We start from the raw sequence: 22,762 nt of genomic DNA, 5'->3' as shown, positions 1-22,762 counted from the left end.
TCTAATACGCAATTTTCTAGTGGTCTGTACTTTAAAAGCTATTTCATTGTCTGTGGGCTTTATTTACAGTTAATAGCCCTTGCTCAATGCCGAAAGGATTTTCCTAAATGCTGTCTGTGAAATATCACTTCTTGGATGCGAATCAATCGTGGAAAACCTAGTCTGACAAAAAAAAACTTTTAAAAGATGTTCTTTTTTATGACCAAAGTTAACCACAAGAGTCTTGCAACTTTAAACTACATCAGCCACCGCCCACTGGCTATTCTAATAAATAATTTACCAAAAAATGTAACTTGAGAAGACCAAACAATTGCAATTCTTTCCTTCCTTTATGCCCACTGCTGCTGTATTGTTACAGAAGAGGACCATGGCCCAAAGCCATATGTAACTCCAGCTCTGGTCTAAAGCTGTGAAATACAGCTGACATTTCAATCCACAATAACCTATTAGCAAAGTATTCATTTGCTCCTTACTTTATGAGTACCCAATGAAAGGCTGCCATTTTATGAGCCATTAAAAAAGATGAAAAAATTAAATAAAATTGCGAAAGGCATTTGCTGGAAGTAATAAATAATTTACCTTCAATTTTCACACACTGAAAATTAAACTGGCAACTGCTCAAAAAGTTACTAAAATTCCGGTGACAAAGGTATTTCAGAATTGAGTGCCAGCATTAAAATAGCTAAAACGCTGTACATAGTAGGAAGGAAGAAAATACAGCTAGTATTTAAAAGGATGTTTTCCCTTAAAAAACTATCTCCATAAATGAATATATAGGTATACTACACAGTTAATATTGGAAAGCCAGAAGTAAGCGTATGTGTTCTAAATGTACCTATACATAAAGAATGCACCTGTGTGTTTGTATACATCTACATGTCAACAGAAATCACTCACTGGGAAAGCAGGAATGGGTGGGAAAGGGGGTTGGCAGAACTACCAATCTAAGTGTAATTATTTGCATGCCTATCACTTCACCCTTGTGTAATTTACTATCCCCTACACAATAGCCTGGCAGTACAAAGGGGTGCCACCATGACCATGCTTTGTTCTGATGGTTACTGTAAGGTCAGGGAAACTGGAACATGCTGTGACTGACAATATCACGTTCAGGTTTTTAAGGCAGATATATTCACCCTTGTTCACAGCAGAAGCAAATACAGCTGGATGTGTCATTCAGTGCAAGTATTTTGTGGTTTAGAGGTCAAAGGAAAAACTTAGTTGCCAAACAATACCCACCTCATCTCTGGAGGTAGACTGAGGCAGGCTCTGCCATTCCACCCCTCATTCCCTGCATGAAGGCTGAAAAGCAGGGGTAGTAGCACACCAGGGATAGACAGACTACTACCTGCTGCTGATCTTCCAGACAGGTGAGGGGGAAGCTGCTTCCCGCAGTCTGAGGGGGATGAAGAAAGACTACAGGGCCTTGGGGCGGATGGTGAAAGAGTCTGGGGCTCAAGCGATCTTCTCCTCACTCCTTCCATCTTCCACTGATGATGTGGGATGGAATGGGAATATTCAGTCCATAAACGATTGGCTTCGAGAGTGGTGCTACAGGCAGGGCTTTGGATTCTTTGATAACAGCTGGTTTTATAGGGCACCAGTCTGGACAATGACAAGTGGGAAAGGTTTATCTCACAGAGGCAAAAGGATGCTGGGGCACGAATTAGCAGGGCTCATTTGGAGAGCTTTAAACTAGTTTCGAAGGGGGATGGGGTTGTAGCTGGGCTTGCCCCAGTGGGGCAGCACTCCAGAATTGATGAAGACTGGGAGGCCTCCTATAATCCTAGGGTGAAATCGGTGTGCTCAGCTCGCTCCCTGGAATGTCTGTACACCAATGCGCGCAGCATGGGAAATAAGCAGGAGGAGTTGGAAACCTGTGTTAAGTCAGGAGACTATGATCTGGTGGCAATTACAGAGACGTGGTGGGACAGCTCACATGACTGGAATATAGTCATGGAGGGCTATGTCCTTTTCAGGAAAGACAGGCCAACCAGGCAGGGTGGTGGGTTTGCTCTTTATGTGCGGGAGCAGCTACAATGCACCGAGTTCTGTCCAGGGACAGATGACGAGCGAGTTGAGAGTCTGTGGGTGAGAATTAAGGGGCAGGCTGGCAGGGGGGATACTGTTGTGGGTGTCTGTTACAGACCACCAGATCAGGGTGAGGAAGTTTACGAGGCCTTCTACAGGCAGCTGAGAGCAGCCTCACAGTCACAAGCTGTGATTGTCGTGGGGGATTTTAACTTCCCTGATGTTTGCTGGAAGGACCACTCGGCAACCCAGCCGCAGTCCAGGAGGTTCCTCCAGTGTATGGATGATAACTTCCTCACGCAAATGGTGGATGAGCCAACCAGGAGAGGAGCGCTGCTGGATCTCATCCTCACTAACAAGGAGGGTCTGGTCGAAGCAGTAAGGGTTGAGGGCTGCCTTGGTTGCAGTGACCACAAGATGGTGGAATTCAGGATCTTGTGTGGTAGGACCAGTAGAATACCAAGTAGAATTGCAACCCTGAACTTTAGCAGGGCAAACTTTGGCCTTTTCAAGCAATTGCTAGGGGAAATCCCATGGGCAAGGCTGCTTGAAGGTAAAGGGGCCCAAGATAGTTGGTTAGCATTCAAGGACTGCTTTTTCCGAGCTCAAGATCAGAGCATCCCGACACGTAGGAAGTCAAGGAAGAGGTCCAGGAGACCTGCGTGGCTAAATAGGGAATTGCTGGGTATGCTCAAGTGGAAGAGGAGAGTTTACAGGTCATGGAAGGAGGGGCTGGCCACTTGGGAGGAATACAAGGCTCCTGCTAGAGGATGTAGGAAGGCAGCTAGGATGACTAAGGCCTCCTTAGAATTAAACCTGGTGAGAAGGGTCAATAGGACAGCAAAAAGAGCTTTTTCAAATACATGGCAGATAAAACTAACACCAGAGGCAATGTAGGTCCACTGATGAATGGGATGGGTGCCCTGGTGACAGAAGATACAGAGATGGCAGAGTTACTGAATGCCTTCTTTGTCTCTGTCTACTCTGCTGCAGGCAGTCCTGAAGAGCCCGGTACCCCATAGACCTTAGATGAAGTCAGGTCAACGGAGCGGTGTGCCTTAGTCGATGAGGAATGGGTTAGAGACCAGTTGAGCAATCTGGACATCCATAAATCCATGGGTCCAGATGGGATGCACCCGCAGGTGCTGAGGGAACTGGTGGAAGTCATTGCTAGACCACTCCATCATCTTTACCAAGTCTTGGGAAACGGGAGAGGTGCCTGAGGACTGGAGGAAAGCAAATGTCACTCCAGTCTTCAAAAAGGGCAAGAAGGAGGACCCGGCTAACTATAGACCGGTCAGCCTCACCTCCATCCCTGGGAAAATGATGGAACACCTTAACCTTGGTGACATCTTAAGGCATATCAAGGATAAGAGGGTTATGAGGGGCAGTCAACATGGCTTCACCAAGGGGAAATCATGCTTGACCAATCTCTTAGCCTTTTATGAGGAAATAACACGGAGGATGGATGATGGCAGAGCGGTGGATGTGGTCTACCTTGACTTCAGCAAAGCATTTGACACAGTCTCCCACAGCATCCTCACAGCTAAATTGAGGAAGTGTGGTCTGGATGATCAGGTAGTGAGGTGGACTGTGAACTGGCTGAAGGAGAGAAGCCAGAGAGTTGTAGTCTATGGGGCGGAGTCTAGTTGGAGGCCTGTAACTAGTGGAGTGCCTCAAGGGTCAGTACTGGGACCAGTATTAGTTAATATATTCATCAATGATTTAGAAGAGGGAATTGAGTGTGCTATCAGCAAGTTTGCTGATGACACTAAGCTGGGAGGAGTGGCTGACACGCCAGAAGGCTGTGCTGCCATCCAGCGAGACCTGGACAGGCTGGAGAGTTGGGCAGGGAATAACTTGATGAAATATAACAAGGGAAAGTGTAGAGTCCTGCATCTGGGCAGGAACAACCCCAGGTTCCAGTATAGGTTGGGGAACGATCTGTTAGAGAGCAGTGTAGGGGAGAGGGACCTGGGGGTCCTAGTGGATGACAGGATGACCATGAGCCAACACTGTGCCCTTGTGGCCAAGAAGGCCAATGGCATCCGGGGGTGTATTAGAAGGGGGTGGTTAGTAGGTCGAGAGAGGTCCTCCTTCCCCTCTACTCTGCCCTGGTGAGACCCCATCTGGAATATTGTGTCCAGTTCTGGGCCCCTCAGTTCAAGAAGGACAGGGACCTGCTGGAGAGACTCCAGTGCAGGGCAGCTAAGATGATTAAGGGAGTGGAGCATCTCCCTTATGAGGAAAGACTGAGGGAGCTGGGTCTCTATAGTTTGGAGAAGAGGAGACTGAGGGGTGACCTTATTAGTGTATATAAATATATACAGGGGGAGTGTCACGAGGATGGAGCCAGGCTCTACTCAGTGGCAAACAATGATAGGACAAGGGGTGATGGGTACAAACTGGAACACAAGAGGTTCCACTTAAACTTGAGAAGAAACTTCTTCTCAGTGAGGGTGACAGAACACTGGAACAGACTGCCCAGGGAGGTTGTGGAGTCTCCTTCCCTGGAGACATTCAAAACTCGCCTGGACACATTCCTGTGTAACATTATCTAGGTGTTCCTGCTCCGGCAGGGGGATTGGACTAGATGATCTTTTGAGGTCCCTTCCAATCTCTAGCATACTGTGATACTGTGATACTGTGATACAACTCATGCTCACGTACATGGTAGGAGAGATGGCTGCAGGACTCTGATGTTCTCAGTGGGGTCTGCTTTAGCCTCTCTGTATGGACACAGGGGTTACATTTGACCAGCCTAAGTTTGAATTGTTGGCCATTATTTGCTAGGGATACAGCTAACCTTATAGAACCATAGAATCACAGAATGGTTTGGGTTGGAAAGAGCCTTCAGATCATTTAGTTCCAACCCCCTGCCATGGGCAGGGAGACCTCACACCAGACAATGTCATCCAAGGCTCTGTCCAACCTGGCCTTGAACATAGCCAGGGATGGAGCATTCACCACTTCTTTGGCCTACCTGTGTCAGTGCCTCACCACCTTCACAGTAAAGAACTTCTTCCTTATATCTAACCTGAACTTTCCCTGTTCAAGTTTAAACCTGTTACCTATTGTCCTGTCACTACAGTACAGAATCCTCACCCACAAATTCTCACCACCAAAGCACAGGGTATCCTTTCCCCTGTTCTCCATTAACAAACACTCCAGGACCACAAATGTGACTCTCTGCATCTAGGAATACATCTATGGAGCAGGAGGAGGCCACACAAAGCCACGCAGGAAGGCATTTCAAGTCCATGCTTCTGGGTTTGTTGCTTTTCCTATATCAAAAGCTCCAGCTGCATAAAGAACATGAGTTTCCCTGGAACAGGTTTACAAGCTTGCCTGCCAAATATGCAGTGTGGTTCCACTGTGCCAAGGTTCACACACCATTCAAGATGATGGGATTTGTACTGGGGACAGTTGTTAATGTGCAGTTACAATAAATGGTCAGAGATTTGGGGGCTTTGGTAAGAGTTAGTACAAACTCTTCCCTGTCTCCTTCTTGATGTAGCTTAGCAATGACATAAATGCAAACTATAGTTTTCTCAGGATCCCCTCTTGTTACCTCAGAACTATCTAGCTTTCTCAGTAGAGTATTCAACACACTGCCTATATTTGCTTTCCACAGCAAACAGACAGCAGTGCAGTGATACCTGAGTGCTTCAATGTGGGGAAGTGCCAGTGAATCTGAAAGAACTGGGAGCCTGCAGTGCGTTAGCTCGATCTCATGGCATCATGGGAACCTGCAGTAACAGGGTATGAAATGTCATCATTATGTTAAATTAGTCTATTAATTCAGCTCCGGATACTATGTCCACTGCATAATATTAAGCACTTAGTTCTGCTCACGCACTCTTTCTTAATGCTCTGGGAACACTTTGTGCCCTATTGAGGAATGTGAAGGACTGCGTTAGAAATTACTACTGATCTTAACATCAGATCCGTATGTCTAAGGAGCCAGTTAGCCTATACAATTCATTGAGGATGTTACCATCTGTGAATAGTTCCCATTATAATCTAATTGTGTCAAACTAAATGTATTTCTAAAATATTTTTGGAAGTTAATATTTATAACAAACATTAAGCCTAATCCAGCCTGTGAAGAGCATCCTTTATTTCTGTTTAGATTTCTTTTGCAGTAAAGCATTAAGTGTTTCTTAGCTTAGCCACTTTGTATTTTTCTTTCCATGGGGTAAAAGAAATGCAGAGACAAAGGCTAAATTTAACTTACAATTGCTACTGAGTTACTAACTACCACAGCATTAAAAGGTCTCAATGCAGGATGAACACAGCAGTGATTCTGAGTTCTGGAATATGTGTGTTGTAGGCAGTGTGACTGCTGGGTGGAAATAGGTCTGTGAGAGGTAGTACAGTGCTGTGCTCGTCTGCTATAACAACACTGAACTCATGAGAACTGAAAATTGGTGCTAGCTTACCTCTAAATATTAGCTCATTGCATGCTTGTTTTTTTAATGCTTGCAGCGTTAGAAAGAAGTACAACTGTGTCATGTTAACAATAAGTAAATGACACTTTTTGTGTGGGAATGTAAATCTGGTTATCATTCACGCCCAGCCCCCACTAGCACACATTTCCAAAGGCACTCGCATGCCTCCTTTGAGAGAACTGATGATACTCTATCAGCTCACTTTCTATTTGGTTATTTATTTCATATTTGCTTGCAGAATCGGGCCAATGTTTTCGAAAGCACATTTAACTATACCATATGCCTACTTAAATCATTCCTATCAAACAACTTGTAGGATGATGCTCTGGTTCATTCTGTTCTGTTTTCCCTTCCTTCACAATGTGTTTACGTATATTTATCCAATTTGTTCTGTTCCTCATGCCAAATTGCAGGTTTGAGATCTCAGCTATGCAAGGGCAGCTGTGCTATTGTTGATGCCTTAAAAAACAAAGGTCACAGACTGAGGGCATATCACTGGAGCTAATGGCAGCTTCGTGTTAACCACTAAGGAATAGGCATTCAACAACCAGATTTCATGGACCCTCAGAAATAGGAATAAATCTTACCTTGCCCTCTGGTAAGCAAGAACTCAAGTCTCATGTTTTAAGAACTGACATTTGTGCAAATCAGCCTACTGCAAAATATCCTGCTGTTTAATTTAGTGACATAATCCCTTCCTCTGCCTGGGGAAGGGGGGAAAACCCTTTAAACAGCCCCATCCCAAAAAGAGAAAATCTGAAGAAATCAAAATGACAGCATAGCTGGGAAGAATGCTCTCTTCTGCATGTAACTAATACTAGCTTTTCTCACTTCTGAAATGGATAAGAACTGCCAGCTGTTACAGCCAAAGAAGCTACTGCCTACATAAAGAAGTAGGCTGCCCTGAGATGATTATTTCCTTCAGAAGAACATTGTTTCCAAACTTAGCCAACCAGCTCCAAGTAACAACACAGCAGGGTGGCACTGCCCTTCGCAAAGAAAGATCAATCTGCAAGGCTGGTGAATTCACAACTATTTGCCCCTTGGATGGTATGAAATACTACTACTGCTGCTACTGCCTTTCAGACCAGAAGCAGAGAGTCCAAAGTTCTTTAAAAGGGTGCTTCTTAAAGCTACATGTAGCTTACGAAATGGGAAAGACCAGAGAATGAAATAGCTGGAGCAGACTAACAAGATGAGGCTCATGTCCACAGCCATGAGACCATGCAGCTGCCTTGGAGCCTGGTTGGCTAAGGCTACTTCACCTGTATGCAGTTAATTATTTAAAGGAGAGCACTGGGGAAACATCACAGCTGTCACTCACACGCAGGCAGAACTTTCACTCATGACAGGACCAGATGCGTTTATTCGAAATGTACTAACTAGCTACTTAATGGGTTAGAATTATTATCCATTAGTTAACTGCTCAAACATACTAAGTATCAGTCACCTTACAAAGCATCACTTCTTTAACACTGCTTTTACTACTTTAGAGTCATTAACAACCACAGGAAAAAGGAGGGAAAAAAAAGAGATCCCACAAAGAAGCTGCAGGAAAAAAAATAGGTAGGAAATCCGATCACTGCACTAATGAAAATGGCAGTGCTCCAGGTAACTGCCTTCACTATGTGCTTCTTAATACTGCAAGTGCACTAGCACATGGGAGGAAGCAGGAAGACTGTAAGGACACACAGGTGTTGGCAAGAACAAGGGAATTAACAGTGGAAAAAGTTTTTCCTTGAAGTTGAATTTGAAAAAGGATGGCTTCAATTGCTTCTGCATGTACTGTAATATCCCTGAATATGCCCACGCTTGCATGGCCTTCTCCCTGCATCATGACCTTGCAAACATTGCTAGCCAATGTAACATGCTCTTCTTCCTCAAGATATGAAATGTAAAGGTGATTTTTAGGTTTCTGGCTCCCAGGTTCATGTCACAAAAGCAGTGGATGGAGCAAAGGCATAATATGTTCTATCTTCGGGCTAATGGGGACCAGGGAGGTGCTTTGTTAGAAGCCTGCCTTGACAGCCATTTTGTAGAACACCTTTCAGCTGCTCTTGAATGGGAGTAGCTGTCTAGAAACCAAATGAGGTAATCCGCAGGACAGAACCCACAATCCATCCATCTTCTTTCATGTGTTTATGATCTTCCTCTAAAGTCTGGTGCTGGTATTAATAAAAATGACACTTTGAAACTGGAAAGCGAGACTCATGAACCACTGTCACATAAACATCCTTCACTCAAAGCACCTAGAACTAAACATGACGTGTGTGCTTTCTCTTCGTACTGAGAGATTGTTTCCCAGGGAGGCAGAAACCTAGTGCAACAGTGCCAGTGACAGCTTAGGTGTGAATTCCTGGGCTTTCATCTTGTCTTAGCTTTTGCCTGCATAGCTGCTGTGAAGAAAGTTCAAAGCTCCTGAAGTAGTGAGCAGGAACTATTTGGTGCATCCTGTAAACTGCAGTTGAGTATGTTTTATATAGACTTTCCTTGTGCTGTTTTAAACTGGTTTTAAGTCACTTTGTCAGAACCCGTGAAACTGGGCTTACAGATCTGCTTCTCCAACTGACCAGAACTACAAGCTCTTCCAGAAGACAGGCCTTGGCTTTCCTTTAGCCCCTGTTGAGAGATGCTCTCAAAGTTATGTCTAACTTGAAGCTTGTGGCTAATTCCCATTGTCCTCAACCCTCAGCCCTGCATGTGACCCACAGCGTAAAGCAGAGCAGTTAACTCTGCCCTAAAGCTGTACTTGGAATATTAGAATCTTATTACCAAAACTTTGGCTAAAGAATGATAAAGCTCTTGCCTGCATTCAGGCTATCACAGGCTACAAGAAAAGGTATAAAAGGGAGAAGTGGAGCTTGTTTTAGCACTAGCTCAAACAAAAGTAGACAGAGGGCAGGTGATGTGAACAGTCAAACATCAACAGCCAGACAGCATTACTGAACATTACAGGACTGACTTGTTGCTGTGGAAAAAAAAACAACTGATTTTCTGCAAGTGAAACCGAACCTAAAAAAAGAAAAAAAAAAATTTCATCTGTAGAGAAGCTGAGAAACTTCTTAAGAGGAAGACATGTGCATGCAATAGGTGTTAAGCTAATTCCCAAAATAGGTTACTTAAAGCCTGGTGGTGCTACATAAATTAAGGAGAAGGTTACTTGTTTCTTCCCTCACCTTTTTATCCCAAAAGTCTAAGGGATAATAGCAATGCTGTACAGACAGGATCAAAAGAAAATAAATTATAAACCAGAAGCAACAACAGCAAAAAATTACTATGTAAAGGCCTGAGAAGTGACAGTGCAGAAACCACAAAACGCTGGTGGTGGTTCTGCATTCCCTCTGAGCTGCCATCCCATTCACAATCGAGTGCCAAACAAGCCAAGCAGCTGTTGTCAACAGAAGAACAAAGACTTTAACGGCTCCTCCTGTGAGAAATCTGGTTAATAGCCAAATAAAAACATGTCTCCAGGAAGCATTTGCAGCTTCAAAACATAAAGCTATGTGCTTAGTCCTAGAGATCATTTCCCATTATGCTTTCTTTCTAGGACAAAAATCCCTAGTTTTCTTACACTTGCAAGAGTCTGAGCTATTGATTCTCCAGTTACGTTCATATTCTCATTGGACTTGCTCAGTAAGGTTGATTTTTCCTTCAATAACTCCTTTTATGAATGTGGGATAGAAAGAGCATTTAAAGTGACTACTAAACTTGTGCTATTGCCAGGAGCTCTTACTACTACCAATACATTAAAAAAACCAATATATGATGCTGGCTAACAGGTTAAGACGTGTTGTTGCGTGCTTTGTTTCAAGTGAACTGCATGCTGGATCTTGAAGTCAGTCAGCTACTTTGAAAACTGGAGGCAACTCAGGATTTGGGAATACAAACGTAGTCATCTTCCTTTCTACCACAAAAAAAAAGTAATTCTTATTTAATCTTTGCTCTTAAAAGAGCCAGCAGCTGTTCATGTTGGACAGGATGTAAGAAGGAATATATGCAAGCTGAAGCCAACATGATTTGAATTGAGGGCAAATCAGGTCATTAAAAAGCAGTCATGCAGACTGTACTATCTCTACAAACAATCTGCCTCCAAATTCAACTAACTGAGAGCTTAAGTTTGGGTTTTTCTTTTTTGGCTTTATTAGTCCTTAAGTTTACAAGTCCAAGGAGGAAGATACAGCCCAATTTTATCCCAGGGCACCCCTCAGGTAGTCAAGTGCCATTCACTGCAATGGGGTCAGAATATCACTCAGGTGAGAGATGGAGACCATGTGATACATAAATGAGCGATCCCACTTGACCCGATGTTTGCCCTTCTGTTGGTCATTTGAAACACATCACCAACTTTCTGTACAGATGCTTGGACAGCTTAGTCAATGTGTTTCATGTTGAGAAGCTTGTATACCTTGTTAGACTGAGGTGGAAAGGCTCACTTCAGTTTATGAGCTAATCTTGGAGCAAACACTGTCTGGAATTCAAGTGGAGGTGGAAGGTGAAGGTGGACACTGTAGTTGCATTAAAAAATAAACCTCTCTAGTTCTCTGAACCATTTTAAGAACAATGTTAATTCTTTGCCTGTTGCACTTTTAACAATTCCCCACCTTGCTTAGACCTAAACTTTCTTGCTTTGTTTAGATGAGCATCTGCACAAGATCAGATTGGTTTTTTTCGGTAGGCACCAGCAAATCCAAAATTTTACTGTGATAATACAAGGAGAAAGTAATGATCAAACAAACTGAGGTAGGTAGTAGTAGACATGTAAATATCAACCACAAATATTTCAGTAGAATAGCACACTGCTGTGCTAGTTTAAACTTTTATTATTGTCATCCACTCATCAAATAAAACACAATTTGTAAATGTTCAGTAAGGAAATGCATATTGTTCTGACAGCCTCTCCACTGAAGGCAGAGGGGTTTTTACCACTGGCTTGGAGGAACACAAGCCATCTGTTTGTGAAGTCAAGCCTACAGAACTATTTTTGGAAAGTCTACTCAAGGAACTTAAGAGCAAAATGAAGAAAACAAAAGGGAAGTAGCACAAGAATGCAGACTTCTAGAAATAGACCTGTTTTCCTGTACTGCTTCTCCAAAGAGACAAGGGCTTCATTTTCTTTCCCAAATACACTAACCCAAGAAACATCAAAAGTAATGAAGAGGTCAAAGAAAACTGATTCAGTTTGATTCCTTTGTGCTGTGTCAGGACAGCAAATTCAAGCCTGCCCTAAAAAGGGGAACTGATTTTCTCAAATATTCTTCAAGACTCTAAAAATGTGGCTTTCAAATGGTCAATGCAGTAGAATCTGAGTCCTTATTACTAAACCAGCTTAGCTGTAACATCCCACCTCCTCTCACAATACATAAGAGATCTCTCAAAGTACATGAAGCAAAGCAATTCAACTTGCGTTTGTCTCCTCATGCTCCTTCTGCAGTGTACCTGGTACTTGTATTTATAAAGTATTTCAGTACTTTCTGACACTTTTTATAATGCACAGGTTGTTCATGTAAGAGTCCCAAGTAATTCCCATCTGTTAGCTTGATTAGGGGTCTTTTAAAGAGGGCTGGGTTTGTAAGAAGCCCATGTAATTTTGCACTTCAGAAGTGGCTCGATAAGAAAGTATCCAAAATGGCACCAGCAGCATAGTTACGGTGTCACACAACCTGAGGATACCCCATGCATCTGCTACATGGTACTGTGAAAAAGTGGGTTTTGAAAAGAACGCTTGGTTAAATCTACATCTGTCATTTTACAAGCTCTGAACTAAACACAGCCAGCAGCTGAAAAATAAGTAGAAATACACAATGAACTATGTGCAGAAGACCACGGGTTTACCAAACCAGCATCTTGGGCATTTTACCTATTCTGCATGGGTTTTTGTTCTGTATGTGTAAACTACAAATTGATCAGTCAACAAGAAGTATCTCCAATTAGAAAAACAGAATGAAACCTGTTAAAGGAGTCTTTACCAGAAACTAAGCTGCAGGCTTAGAAGTCACAAAGCTAACAACTTCGGTTGTGTTGTTCTTAATTCCACTAAAAAGAGCACTAGAAAAAGAACAGACTAGCTGTTCCTACATTAGTGACTAATATTAGCTCCACTACATGAGGTATTACTGGGAGTTATCCAGCAATAGTCTGAGCTGTGCCAATGGAAAGTCAGGAGTTCAAGTAAGTAAGTATCTCTCATAGCTGTCAGTCTCCTGCACAGCAAACTGTTTATCTCTAGGCCAAAGCCAGAGCTACTTCAGTATCAGGTAATGGAAGTAAATTTCACATACTAACTCCTGAAGAGATGTGAGGGTTTTTTTTTCCTGTGAACCTGTACAACTTGATGTGTATTGTTTATGCATCCTTCCTCACAAACACTGCTGAGAAGACACATGTTTGATCTACAGTGCAATTGCAATATGGTGAATAGTCTATTTCAGTAATGCCTCACAGGCCAAACAAGCTCTTCACAGAGTAAGAAAAATGCAGCATGTTCAAGTAATTTCCATTACATAAGTATTGCATCTGTATAAACATGTAACTTCCATCGATACAAATATTCCATGTGTTTCATATTCATTTGTCAGGATAGGCTGTTTACATACCCTCAAATTAAAAGTGTGTGGAAAACCATTTACAGTTTCAGGTCCTGGGGTGCTTAATACTGGGGGCCTAATTTGCCTCCTGTTCCTCAGTTGCAAGGTCAGGTCACTGAGGAGGGGTTCTTAACCTGACTGATTTACATGGTTCTGATGACAAAATCTGAGTTCTGTTAGAGCTGCACATAGTGCTGATGTGTTTCAGCTAAGTCACCAGTTTGTTACAGTTCTCTTGTGCCCTTGCCAGACAACCACATACAGCTTAACTCAACCAAAAACAGTGCCACTGCACTGCTTAATACAAAGGCACACAGGTCTAACAAAGTCCTCCTGTACATAAGACAAGATGGACATTTTGCGTAGCTATGTAAAAGGCATCTTGAGTATCAGGAAAAACTTAAGTGTGAAAAGCTCATGCCCTTCCTCTGCTTTCCATGTATGTCTTCTCTGTGTGTGTTTTCGCTACGCTTCCTACTGGAATAGTATTAAGCTCATCCCAAATAACTCTGAGAAGAGCTAGTTGCAAAACTAAGAGAAAGTCAACAGCCCAAAAGCCTTTGCCCTGCTACAGGGCCAGGATCTAACATGGAATTTTCTCATTAGCTTTTCTGATTTCACAAATTGGAATCATGAAGTTGAAGTGATCTTAAAAGCCCAGGGCATGTCTGAATTTGAGAAGAGGAAGGAAGGATTAGTTCTCAATGGGCCAGAAGTAATGCGCAGCCATGGCCAGTGAGACTAGAGCTGCAATTTAGCCACAGTGCTGTCAGAACTTTATGTCAGCGCCTCATGTTCTCATTACATGTTGAGCAGTGGTACACATCTTGACATGTAATTTTAATAATAGCTTGTAAGTGTCAGTGATAATGTAATCTATTTAACAATGAGCCTAAAGATTATCCAGAAGACTGTATATTCTACTCTGTTAAAACAGCTAATCTGCATAAAACTTATGACAAGCCAGACCTTTTCAGTGTTTAATAAACTGGCTGAATATTCATTTTTAAGACACTGTCGAAATCAGTTTGGTCACAGATGACTATTTAAAGCCCACTCCAAAGCTAGTAAATACACCAGGGAAATAACACAAGAATCAGGGAAAAACAAATGCAACAACAAACCACCTCACATAAACCCAATGAAAGGCTGCATTCAGCCAAACCCCCCCACAATTAACATCAGCAATAATGGCTCTAATTCTAGCAAAACAGAGGGTAACATTTGATTCAAGTACTTACTGCCCACTTTTGTACAGGATTGGTGCAGGGCAGAGCAAAAAATCAGATTCCACGGTTTTTGGTCTTTCATCTGAAAAAAAAAAAAAAAAATCCATCAACAATCACATGAGCTTAATACACCGTGCTGCTTCAATGAGAAGCTGATGTGTGCATATGCTGTAAAGACTCTTCCCTTCTCAGTACTGGTTTGGAAATGACTGGAGCTTGCAAGCAAGCAGGGCCAAGTCAGGGAATAAAGCTGCTGCTTTTCTGTAGCTGAACCTTGAAAACAGAAACCCAGAGTTGGCTTTAGCTGTGAGTGTGAACCATGTTATGCTGCTTACTTGATTTTACTCAAGTCAGCTCATGCTCTTCCTAGAGACCATTTCCTAGAATCACCAGGGTTTTTGGAAGAGGATTCCTAATATTTGGAGGACGCCAGTTTGCTTCCAGTTAGCTCCAACGCTGCACACTATATTCAAGGACTGTTTTATTGTGATTGGAATGTCTATTTTGCCAGTGTTCTTCATGATTTGAGTCTCTAGCTGCTTGTAGAGCCTCTTAAACTAGACAGCATTTATTAGTGGAACCCTGTGCCCAGCAGAGCACACCCTTTCTGCAGTTGTGAAGAGGAGAGGGGGGAGCTCTTTTACCTCATGCGTTTGATAAGCTGGGAAAAAACCTGCTCCTGTGTGCAGAACCATCCCCCCAAACTTCCCCATGGCAGGACAGTGAATTTCTATACTAGAGCTGCCCCTGCAAGCATGGACTATTTCCTGATTAAGGGGTGAGAGCAGATAAATATGGAGATGACTGTCCTGCATTTAGGGAATGGGCAGACAGACAAGGGGTGTATGTAGGGGCAGCTGAAGGAGGAGCTGCTAGCATAAATGAGCTTTTCTTACGTGCGATATTGTGCACTGACTGCTTGGCCTAGATTTGGGGCTAGTTGTGAGGTGGGGAAGAGGGATTAGCACATTGCCATATGTTTTTGTCTTAATGGTATGTTTCCTAGATTATTTTTCTATCCCACAGCTACATTTGGCAGGTTTCCTTTCCAGCATTTGGTAATGGTTCCTTATAAATGCAAAAAGAGAAACACGCCAAATGCATCTTTTAAAACCAGAAGAACTGACAAAATAGGGGTTTGCTCTGAGGCTGGCCCCATAGCTATCAGTCAGGGGAACTCTGACATGAAAGTACATTCTCATGCAATACCCTCTGTTATGCCCTTATATAGTGAGGGTTCTTCTGAGAGACTGCCAGCATTTTGTAGAGGAGAATGCAATGACACATGAACAATTTTCCTTTCCTTGGGACTATCTCCTTCCTCCTGCTACTGCTCAAATGGCCCTTCTTACCTTTTTGTCCATCCATCCCAGCTCCACTGCTCTCTTCTAGCCTTGCTCTGAGACAAAAGTGCTAGGAGCCCAGCCCAAAGCTGTACAGAACAAGCTTACCTATAAGGGGAAGGATCACACTTCACTGTTTCCTTCCTCTACTACTCCCTAAACATTTGTTGTTGTCCACTGCCGACGATGAGAACCTGGGTGGGTGGTAGCAGGTCTCTGGCAAGATCCCATACAACAGATTGTGTTTTCATGCTGCAACATGCACACAAATACATCAGTGTGCTATTCCCCTCCCTTCGTGTGCTCTAGAGCACCCTTTCCTGAAGCCAAGGGGGGCAAAAAAAGGCAGCACAGAGATCTGGTTGGAAAATCTCCCATCAGATGCTAGCAAGTACTTGGGGCTTCATCCTGTCCAATAATTGTTATTTCTGCGATGGCAAAACAGATGTACATGTGCAGTACAACTATAAGAGACTTAAAAGTCAGAGAAATTAGAAATATAAATGAGAAAACATTTTAAAAGGTCATTTAAAGAACGCAGCATGCCCCAGACATTCTTCAGTAACACTCATCTAAGCTGGTGAAAGGCTGCCTAGGTAGCCTGCTCCATGCCTGAGAAATGTTCACAGTGAGAGCCACTCTCCTAATACTTCACAATAGATCTGTGGCAGAATGTGAAGCATGTTGCCTCTTGTTTTCAGTGGACTGGGACAGCCCAACTTACTATTTTCAGCCCTGCAGCAGCCCACATTTCACAATTACTTTGGCCATTCTTCCTTTCCTGCAGGTGTAACCAAGTGAACTTCCCTGTCTGACAGCCTGTGCTCTGGATTTCAGCCCATCCTTGACAGCTTCCTCCAGACACTCTCCACAATGAGTCCCTTGCTTGTAGCACGGAGCACATCAGAATACCAGTTTCCTAGGGTTCCTCGGCAGCACAGCTGTCTGAAGTCAGACAGCACTGCAACCTACCAATCTTTAAGTACTGAAAGCCTATTTGGTATATGCTGCTAGCACTATTATTAAATAATGGTAATACTTGTAGTTTGGTAATAGCACCCACCAGCAGGACAGAGGAAGTTTACATTTGTGATGCTTATGGAAGATGGCAAAACCCCTCCTTAAGCTGTGTTCTACAGGTCCTTATCTCCAGCAGTACCTTAAAGCACCCCATCAGAAGATCCTGAATGGTACAGAGGCCACTACAAATATAACTTTGTTGATGCAAGCCTCAAAACACTCATGTAAAGAACATATGTGCTATTACTTTTATTTCCCAAATAGACAGACTGGGGTGTAGAGAAGTGACTGCTCACGGTAACCAACAAGTCAGGAGCAAAGCAGGAATAGAACTAAGGAGTCCTGAGGACTTGCAAACCAGCCACTTCAGTTGAAATTTCAGTTTGAATTATCTTCAGGTCAGATATCTGATGTCTCAGCTGTTTAACCTAGATAGTGTGAGATGACTTCTAGTCATCTGAAACTAAGACTGTTTCCCCACTTCTCCAAGTAAGCAAGGTCCAGAGTGATGATAAATACATCACTGCATCAGTCATTTTGCCCCGCTGCAACTGTAGCTCTTTTTGAATCTAATTGATGCAACAAGTTAAAGTAAGCAAGCTACAGTTTAACATAGGAAAATGAAGGTGACAATTGCATCTAAAGGGAAATTGAAACAAGCAGTTCTTTACACAGGTTGCCTTTATCCAGAATTACTGTTCTTCAAAATTATTTTAGATGTTTAACAGGCAGGAGAGATTGGCAGTCTGTTCAAATATATATGATATCCAAAGTGAGGAAGAAAATGTACTGGAAAACACATGTGCTACTGGGGAGGAATTTAAGACAAATATAAAAATCAGACAGCAGGGAGAGAAAAAATGAGTTGGACTTTTTCTTTCTAGTCTGGCTTGCTTCTAAAGGACACTACTTAGAGCAAGAAAATGTACTTATATTAGCCATTCAATTTAATTCCTTAGTATAAAAAAACGGCAGAGGTTTCTATTAATGGCTTTTTGTTCACCATCACCTACCTTGTGTCAGTTCAGGGAACAGAGCAGTGCAAGGACACTAACCCAAATTCCAGCATGACTTTTCATCTGCCCTGGGGCGAGTTAATGCACTGAGCAAGACAAGACCAAGTCCAGAATCTTTTGCTGAAAGTTACATTCCCCATGAGCATACTTACTTAACCAGAGATCAAGAAGAAAATAGTCTGCACTCTACTTCTCAATTACTTTTAGAGCTTTTCTACCTTCTACAGCACTCCATTCAGTAGAAGTTCCCCAGTGAGATATGGACAAAATAGTACCAACTGTTCTGACTTGGCCTTATTCAGTGCTGCTGCAGGAGCTCCAGGAAGAGGACTAACTCCATGTCACAGAGGGGCATTCACACCCTGCCAAGCCCCTGAACCAAACAGCACAATGGCTATACCTCTGGTACACCAGAGAGAGCAGGCAGAGATGCTCCAGGACAACAAGGCAGGTGAACGTAACAAAACAGTGCCTTCTGGAATCATGATAAGAGCCTGCGTCTTGGCTTGGGCCTTCTTACAAGAAGGGGCACTCAGCTGATATACTCTGTGGTCATTTTTTTTCCTTCAGCAAATACCTGCTTACTTGAACATCAGAAGCCAGACAGTTATCACCAGGTTAATTCACATGGTCAGCTGGGCTGCCAAACACCAGGCACAGTTTACAGCTTATGGCAAGCAGTAGCAAATTCAAGCCACTAGGCAAGATGTGAAATAACTTGCATCCTTTTACTAATCCTCAGAGCCTTTCCTGTTTTCCTCCACTTTGATATTTTTCTCTTTGGATTTTAATTAAATGAGGTAATGAGAAACAAAATAAATCACATACTGGGAAATAACAAGGCAGATAATATCAAACATGAATACTTACAAATTGTAGTTCCATTCACTTGATAGGTACAACTAATGCCATCAGTTTTGCCTCCAAGAGTTAAGCCACTTCCTCTAAGAACAACCTGAAATTCCTCTGGAGAGAAAAGCAAAAACCCAAAATCACTAATTTAGTGCACTGCAGTAAGTTAGGCAAGAATTTCAATACAGCTTGCAATAAACACAGTAATGCTTAAAACTTACTCAGGTCTCTTTTCTGTAAGTGGCCCTTGGTACTGCATTCATCAGTTAGGTCACTATAGGAAAACTTAAGATTTATTCCCAGATCTTAATCATTGAGGCAGCCCTACTGAAATGGAGGTTAATTCTGACTGTGAACAGGATCTGGGGCTCAGTTGCACAGTAAGAAACAATCTTTCAGTGATAAATGAGAAATCTGGGTCTCATAACTAGATGACTCCCCAGACCTGGCTCAGGCCGACTTCAAGTGCCAGATGAAGAAAACACTTCTCCTTAGTGCTATTTCTCTGGAGGCTGTGGAAGGGCCATGCTATTTGTGAGTTGTGCAGAGGAGGAGTGAAAATGGTTGGTTTATCAAGGCCACGAGTTTCATTGAAACAATCCATGTTGTTAGAGAAACATTAAAATACGGAGGTTTTGCAACTCCCTGATTTGGATTGGTCTCAACTTATGTGTAGATTGTGAAACCCATAAAGCAGACCAGCCCTTAAAATTTTGTGCAACTCTTCTACTTAATAAATGTATTTCCCCTCGCTGCACAAAAATGCAGTTAAATGCTTTACCGCTTAAACTCCACAGACTTAGGATCAGGCCACTTAGAAATATTGTCATGTATTTATATGAACATATATGTTAACAGGATTCTCAAACTTAAAACCATGATAGTATGCAAGTGTCACAGAATAAGTTCCATAGTTTTGAATATGAGGGCACGACTAAGGGTAGGGGGCCAGTTAAATGCCTCTCAACTTAGAAACATAGAATCATAGAATAGTTAGGGTTGGAAAGGACCTTTAGATCATCTAGTTCCAACCCGCCTGCCGTAGGCAGGGATGCCTCACACTACTAGACCATGTCACCCAAGGCTTTGTCCAACCTGGCCTTGAACACCGCCAGGGATGGAGCATTCACAACTTCCCTGGGCAACCCATTCCAGTGCCTCACCACCCTAACAGGAAAGAACTTCTTCTTTATATACAATCTAAACTTCCCCTGTTTAATTTTGAACCCGTTACTCCTTGTTCTATCACTAAGTCCCTAGTGAAGAGTCCCTCCCCAGCATCCTTACAAGCCCCCTTCAGATACTGGAAGGCTGCTATGAGGTCTCCACGCAGCCTTCTCTTCTCCAGGCTGAACAGCCCCAACTTTCTCAGCCGATCTTCAGACGGGAGGTGCTCCAGTCCCCTGATCATCCTCGTGGCCCTTCTCTGGACTTGTTCCAACAGTTCCATGTCCTTTTTATGTTGAGGACACCAGAACTGCACACAATACTCCAAGTGAGGTCTCACAAGAGCAGAGCAGAAGAGCAGGATCACTTCCTTCAACCTGCTGGTCATACTCCTTTTGATGCAGCCCAGGATACAGTTGGCTTTCTGGGCTGGGAGCACCCACTGCCAGCTCATGTTAAGTTTCTCATCGACCAACACCCCCAAGTCCTTCTCTGCAGGGTTGCTCTGAATCCCTTTTCTGCCCCGCCAGTAGCTGTGCCTGGGATTGCTCTGACCCAGGTGTAGGACCTTGCACTTGGCATGGTTAAACTTCATAAGGCTGGCATCAGCCCACCTCACAAGCGTGTCAAGGTCCCTCTGGATGGCATTCCTTCCCTCCAGCATTATCAACTGAACCACACAGCTTGGTGTCATCAGCAAACTTGCTGAAGGTGCACTCAATCCCACTGTCTATGTCACTGACAAAGATGTTGAACCAGACTGGTCCAACTAGTTCTTTATCCACCGAGTGGTCCACCCATCAAATTGATGTCTCTCCAATTTAGAGACAAGGATGTCGTGTGGTTCAGAGTCGAATGCTTTGCACAAGTCCAGGTAGATGACATAAACTGCTCTACCCCTGTCCATCAGTTCTGTAGCCCCATCACAGAAGGCCACCAAATTGGTCAGGCAGGATTTCCCCTTAGTGAAGCCATGCTGGCTGTCACAAATCACCTTGTTGATTTTCATGTGCCTTAGCATGCCTTCCAGGAGAATCTGCTCCAAGATTTTGCCAGGCACAGAGGTGAGACTGACTGGCCTGTAATTCCCTGGATCATCCATTTTCCCCTTCTTGAAAATGGGGGTTATATTTCTCTTTTTCCAGTCATCGGGAACTTCACCTGACTGCCATGATTTTTCAAATATGATGGACAGTGGCTTAGCAACTTCATTCACCAGCTCCTTCAGGACCCACGGATGGATTTCATCAGGTCCCGTGGACAAAACTTCCACATATATTACCTAAGCTATGAGAGGAGGCCCTGGAAGACACCTCTTCTAGGACAAAAATGAGGCAACAGGGAAGGATCTGATCTTTCTTTAACTCCTTGAGGGTTTTTCAAATACGGATGTTTTATTCTAGAGACCTGTAAGGTTTTCTTTTAGGTACCTCAGGAAATCCATGCTATAATAATCAAATATTATTTTAACATTATAGAAACTCACCTCCTACACAGACACTGGATGGCTCCAAATATAAAATCTCAGTGCATGACTGCTTCAAAACCTATTGTAAAGGAGGAAACAAGTCACAGATAGGTCTGTGTGCTATTTCAGTGAGAAATATGATTTAACCAAACACTTGTTCCTAGAAGAAAGATGTGCATAGCCACAGGTTTGATAAGCCTAAGTCTCGTTTTGCAGGGTATTGCCTTGACCATGCAGAACTTCTGCAGACATGCACAGTCAAGTCTCCTAGGAGTTCAGAAGATTTGGACAGTTCATTAAATCGACGGCAGTCTTGTAAACAATGATGTCTGATATTTGTGTTTAAATTTCTGTTCAGATCCCTAACCTAATTTTCCAGGAACCCCAATCCTAAAGTTCAAGCCAAAAATTAGTCACAAAGAGCCTGATCCAAAAGTTAATCCGGTCAAAAGCAGTCTTCCAACAATCTGCATGTCAAGCCAAGTGCACATTATTCCAAGTACTGGCATCATGCCCTCTGTAAAGCACAGCAAGAATGCAGAGTGCTCTTGACGTGCTGCCGTCTGTAGGACGGGGGTTTTTTCACTGCCGTACCAGCCTGCTTTGATTCTCCAATCAGTCAAGGAATATGATTCCTAAAGGCTGGGATAAAACAACACTCTTACAGGTGACTTGGAAATACAAAGGATGGAATGCAAGAGAAAGGAGGTACTAGCACCTTTGACAGATTTGTACTTCTGGAGGTCTCAGATGCTACCCTTAGTTTCAGCCAAGTCACATTTTACTGTTTACAAACAGAGCGATCACATTATCCATGGTCAAGCAGAGGCATGAATAGCAACCAGGTGTTGCAGACCACTTCAGTTTCCATTCAAAGCTTGTCTGTCTACAACTGCTGCTGGATTGTAATGGTGATATCACTGCCAGGATCTCAGTCCCACAGCAGGGCCCGTCTCTTGCTTATTACTGTTGTCCAGGAGGAAGATGTGACACCTATGACAGAAATGTTAATCCCCCTCTCTAAGCAGGTAATGGGATTTCTGCTAACTCAAGGGGAATGAGTTTCTTTAAATTTTCAGGATTAGACATATAAACAATCCACAACTTCCTTCTACCTTTCCATGGTAATGTGTGATTTTATTTTATTTTTTCCCCAATGGTTTTAAGTTTTTCTCTCAGAAAACTTTTGTGATGTCTAGATAGCTTTCCCTGTAATAACTCAAAAGGTCTTAGGAGACATTCATATATACTACTGCATGGAATCAATTCAGGCCCTTGCAATCAGGTGCATAGTGGAAAGTCCTGTTTTCATCCCCTCTCTATTTCCATTTGCCAGAATTTTGCCTGCTCATGAGCTGGCTGAATGTCAGTAAATGTAACTCTGTCTTACTCTTAACTCCTCATTCTCTGCTTTAAGTACATCTCTCTTGTTTATTTTGTCTATTTATCACTGCTAGTGATTTCTGTTGCCCCACAGCAATCTAGGCCTGCTAGAAATCCAGGCCCAGCAGAAACAATATATTTGTCATTATGCTGACAAAAAGCATGCCAAGCTCCAAGGAAAAGAATAGCCTGCCTCATTTATCACTCCCCATATCACC

The 22,762-nt window shown here is 43.0% G+C and overlaps 1 protein-coding gene across 2 annotated transcripts in view; it reads right to left on the bottom strand.

The window, feature by feature from the left end:
* Nucleotides 1-22,762, bottom strand: part of ANTXR2 (ANTXR cell adhesion molecule 2) — a 109,213-nt gene that overhangs the window by 58,959 nt on the left and 27,492 nt on the right. For both annotated transcript variants that reach the window (XM_057429883.1, XM_057429884.1), the window contains exons 8-10: nt 21,180-21,240; nt 18,545-18,640; nt 14,308-14,377 (exon numbers count right to left, since the gene is read on the bottom strand). In XM_057429883.1, coding sequence (XP_057285866.1) covers nt 14,308-14,377; nt 18,545-18,640; nt 21,180-21,240 — 227 coding nt within the window. The remainder of the gene's footprint in view (nt 1-14,307; nt 14,378-18,544; nt 18,641-21,179; nt 21,241-22,762) is intronic.

The sequence above is a fragment of the Pezoporus wallicus genome, unplaced genomic scaffold (assembly GCF_028554395.1).
Source record: "Pezoporus wallicus isolate ANWC-B61680 ecotype Strahan unplaced genomic scaffold, APGP_CSIRO_Pwel_v1 contig_5696, whole genome shotgun sequence".
Lineage (NCBI taxonomy): Eukaryota > Metazoa > Chordata > Aves > Psittaciformes > Psittacidae > Pezoporus > Pezoporus wallicus.
The sequence above is the reverse complement of the archived record's forward strand: the minus strand, read 5'-3'. Positions and strand labels throughout refer to the sequence as shown.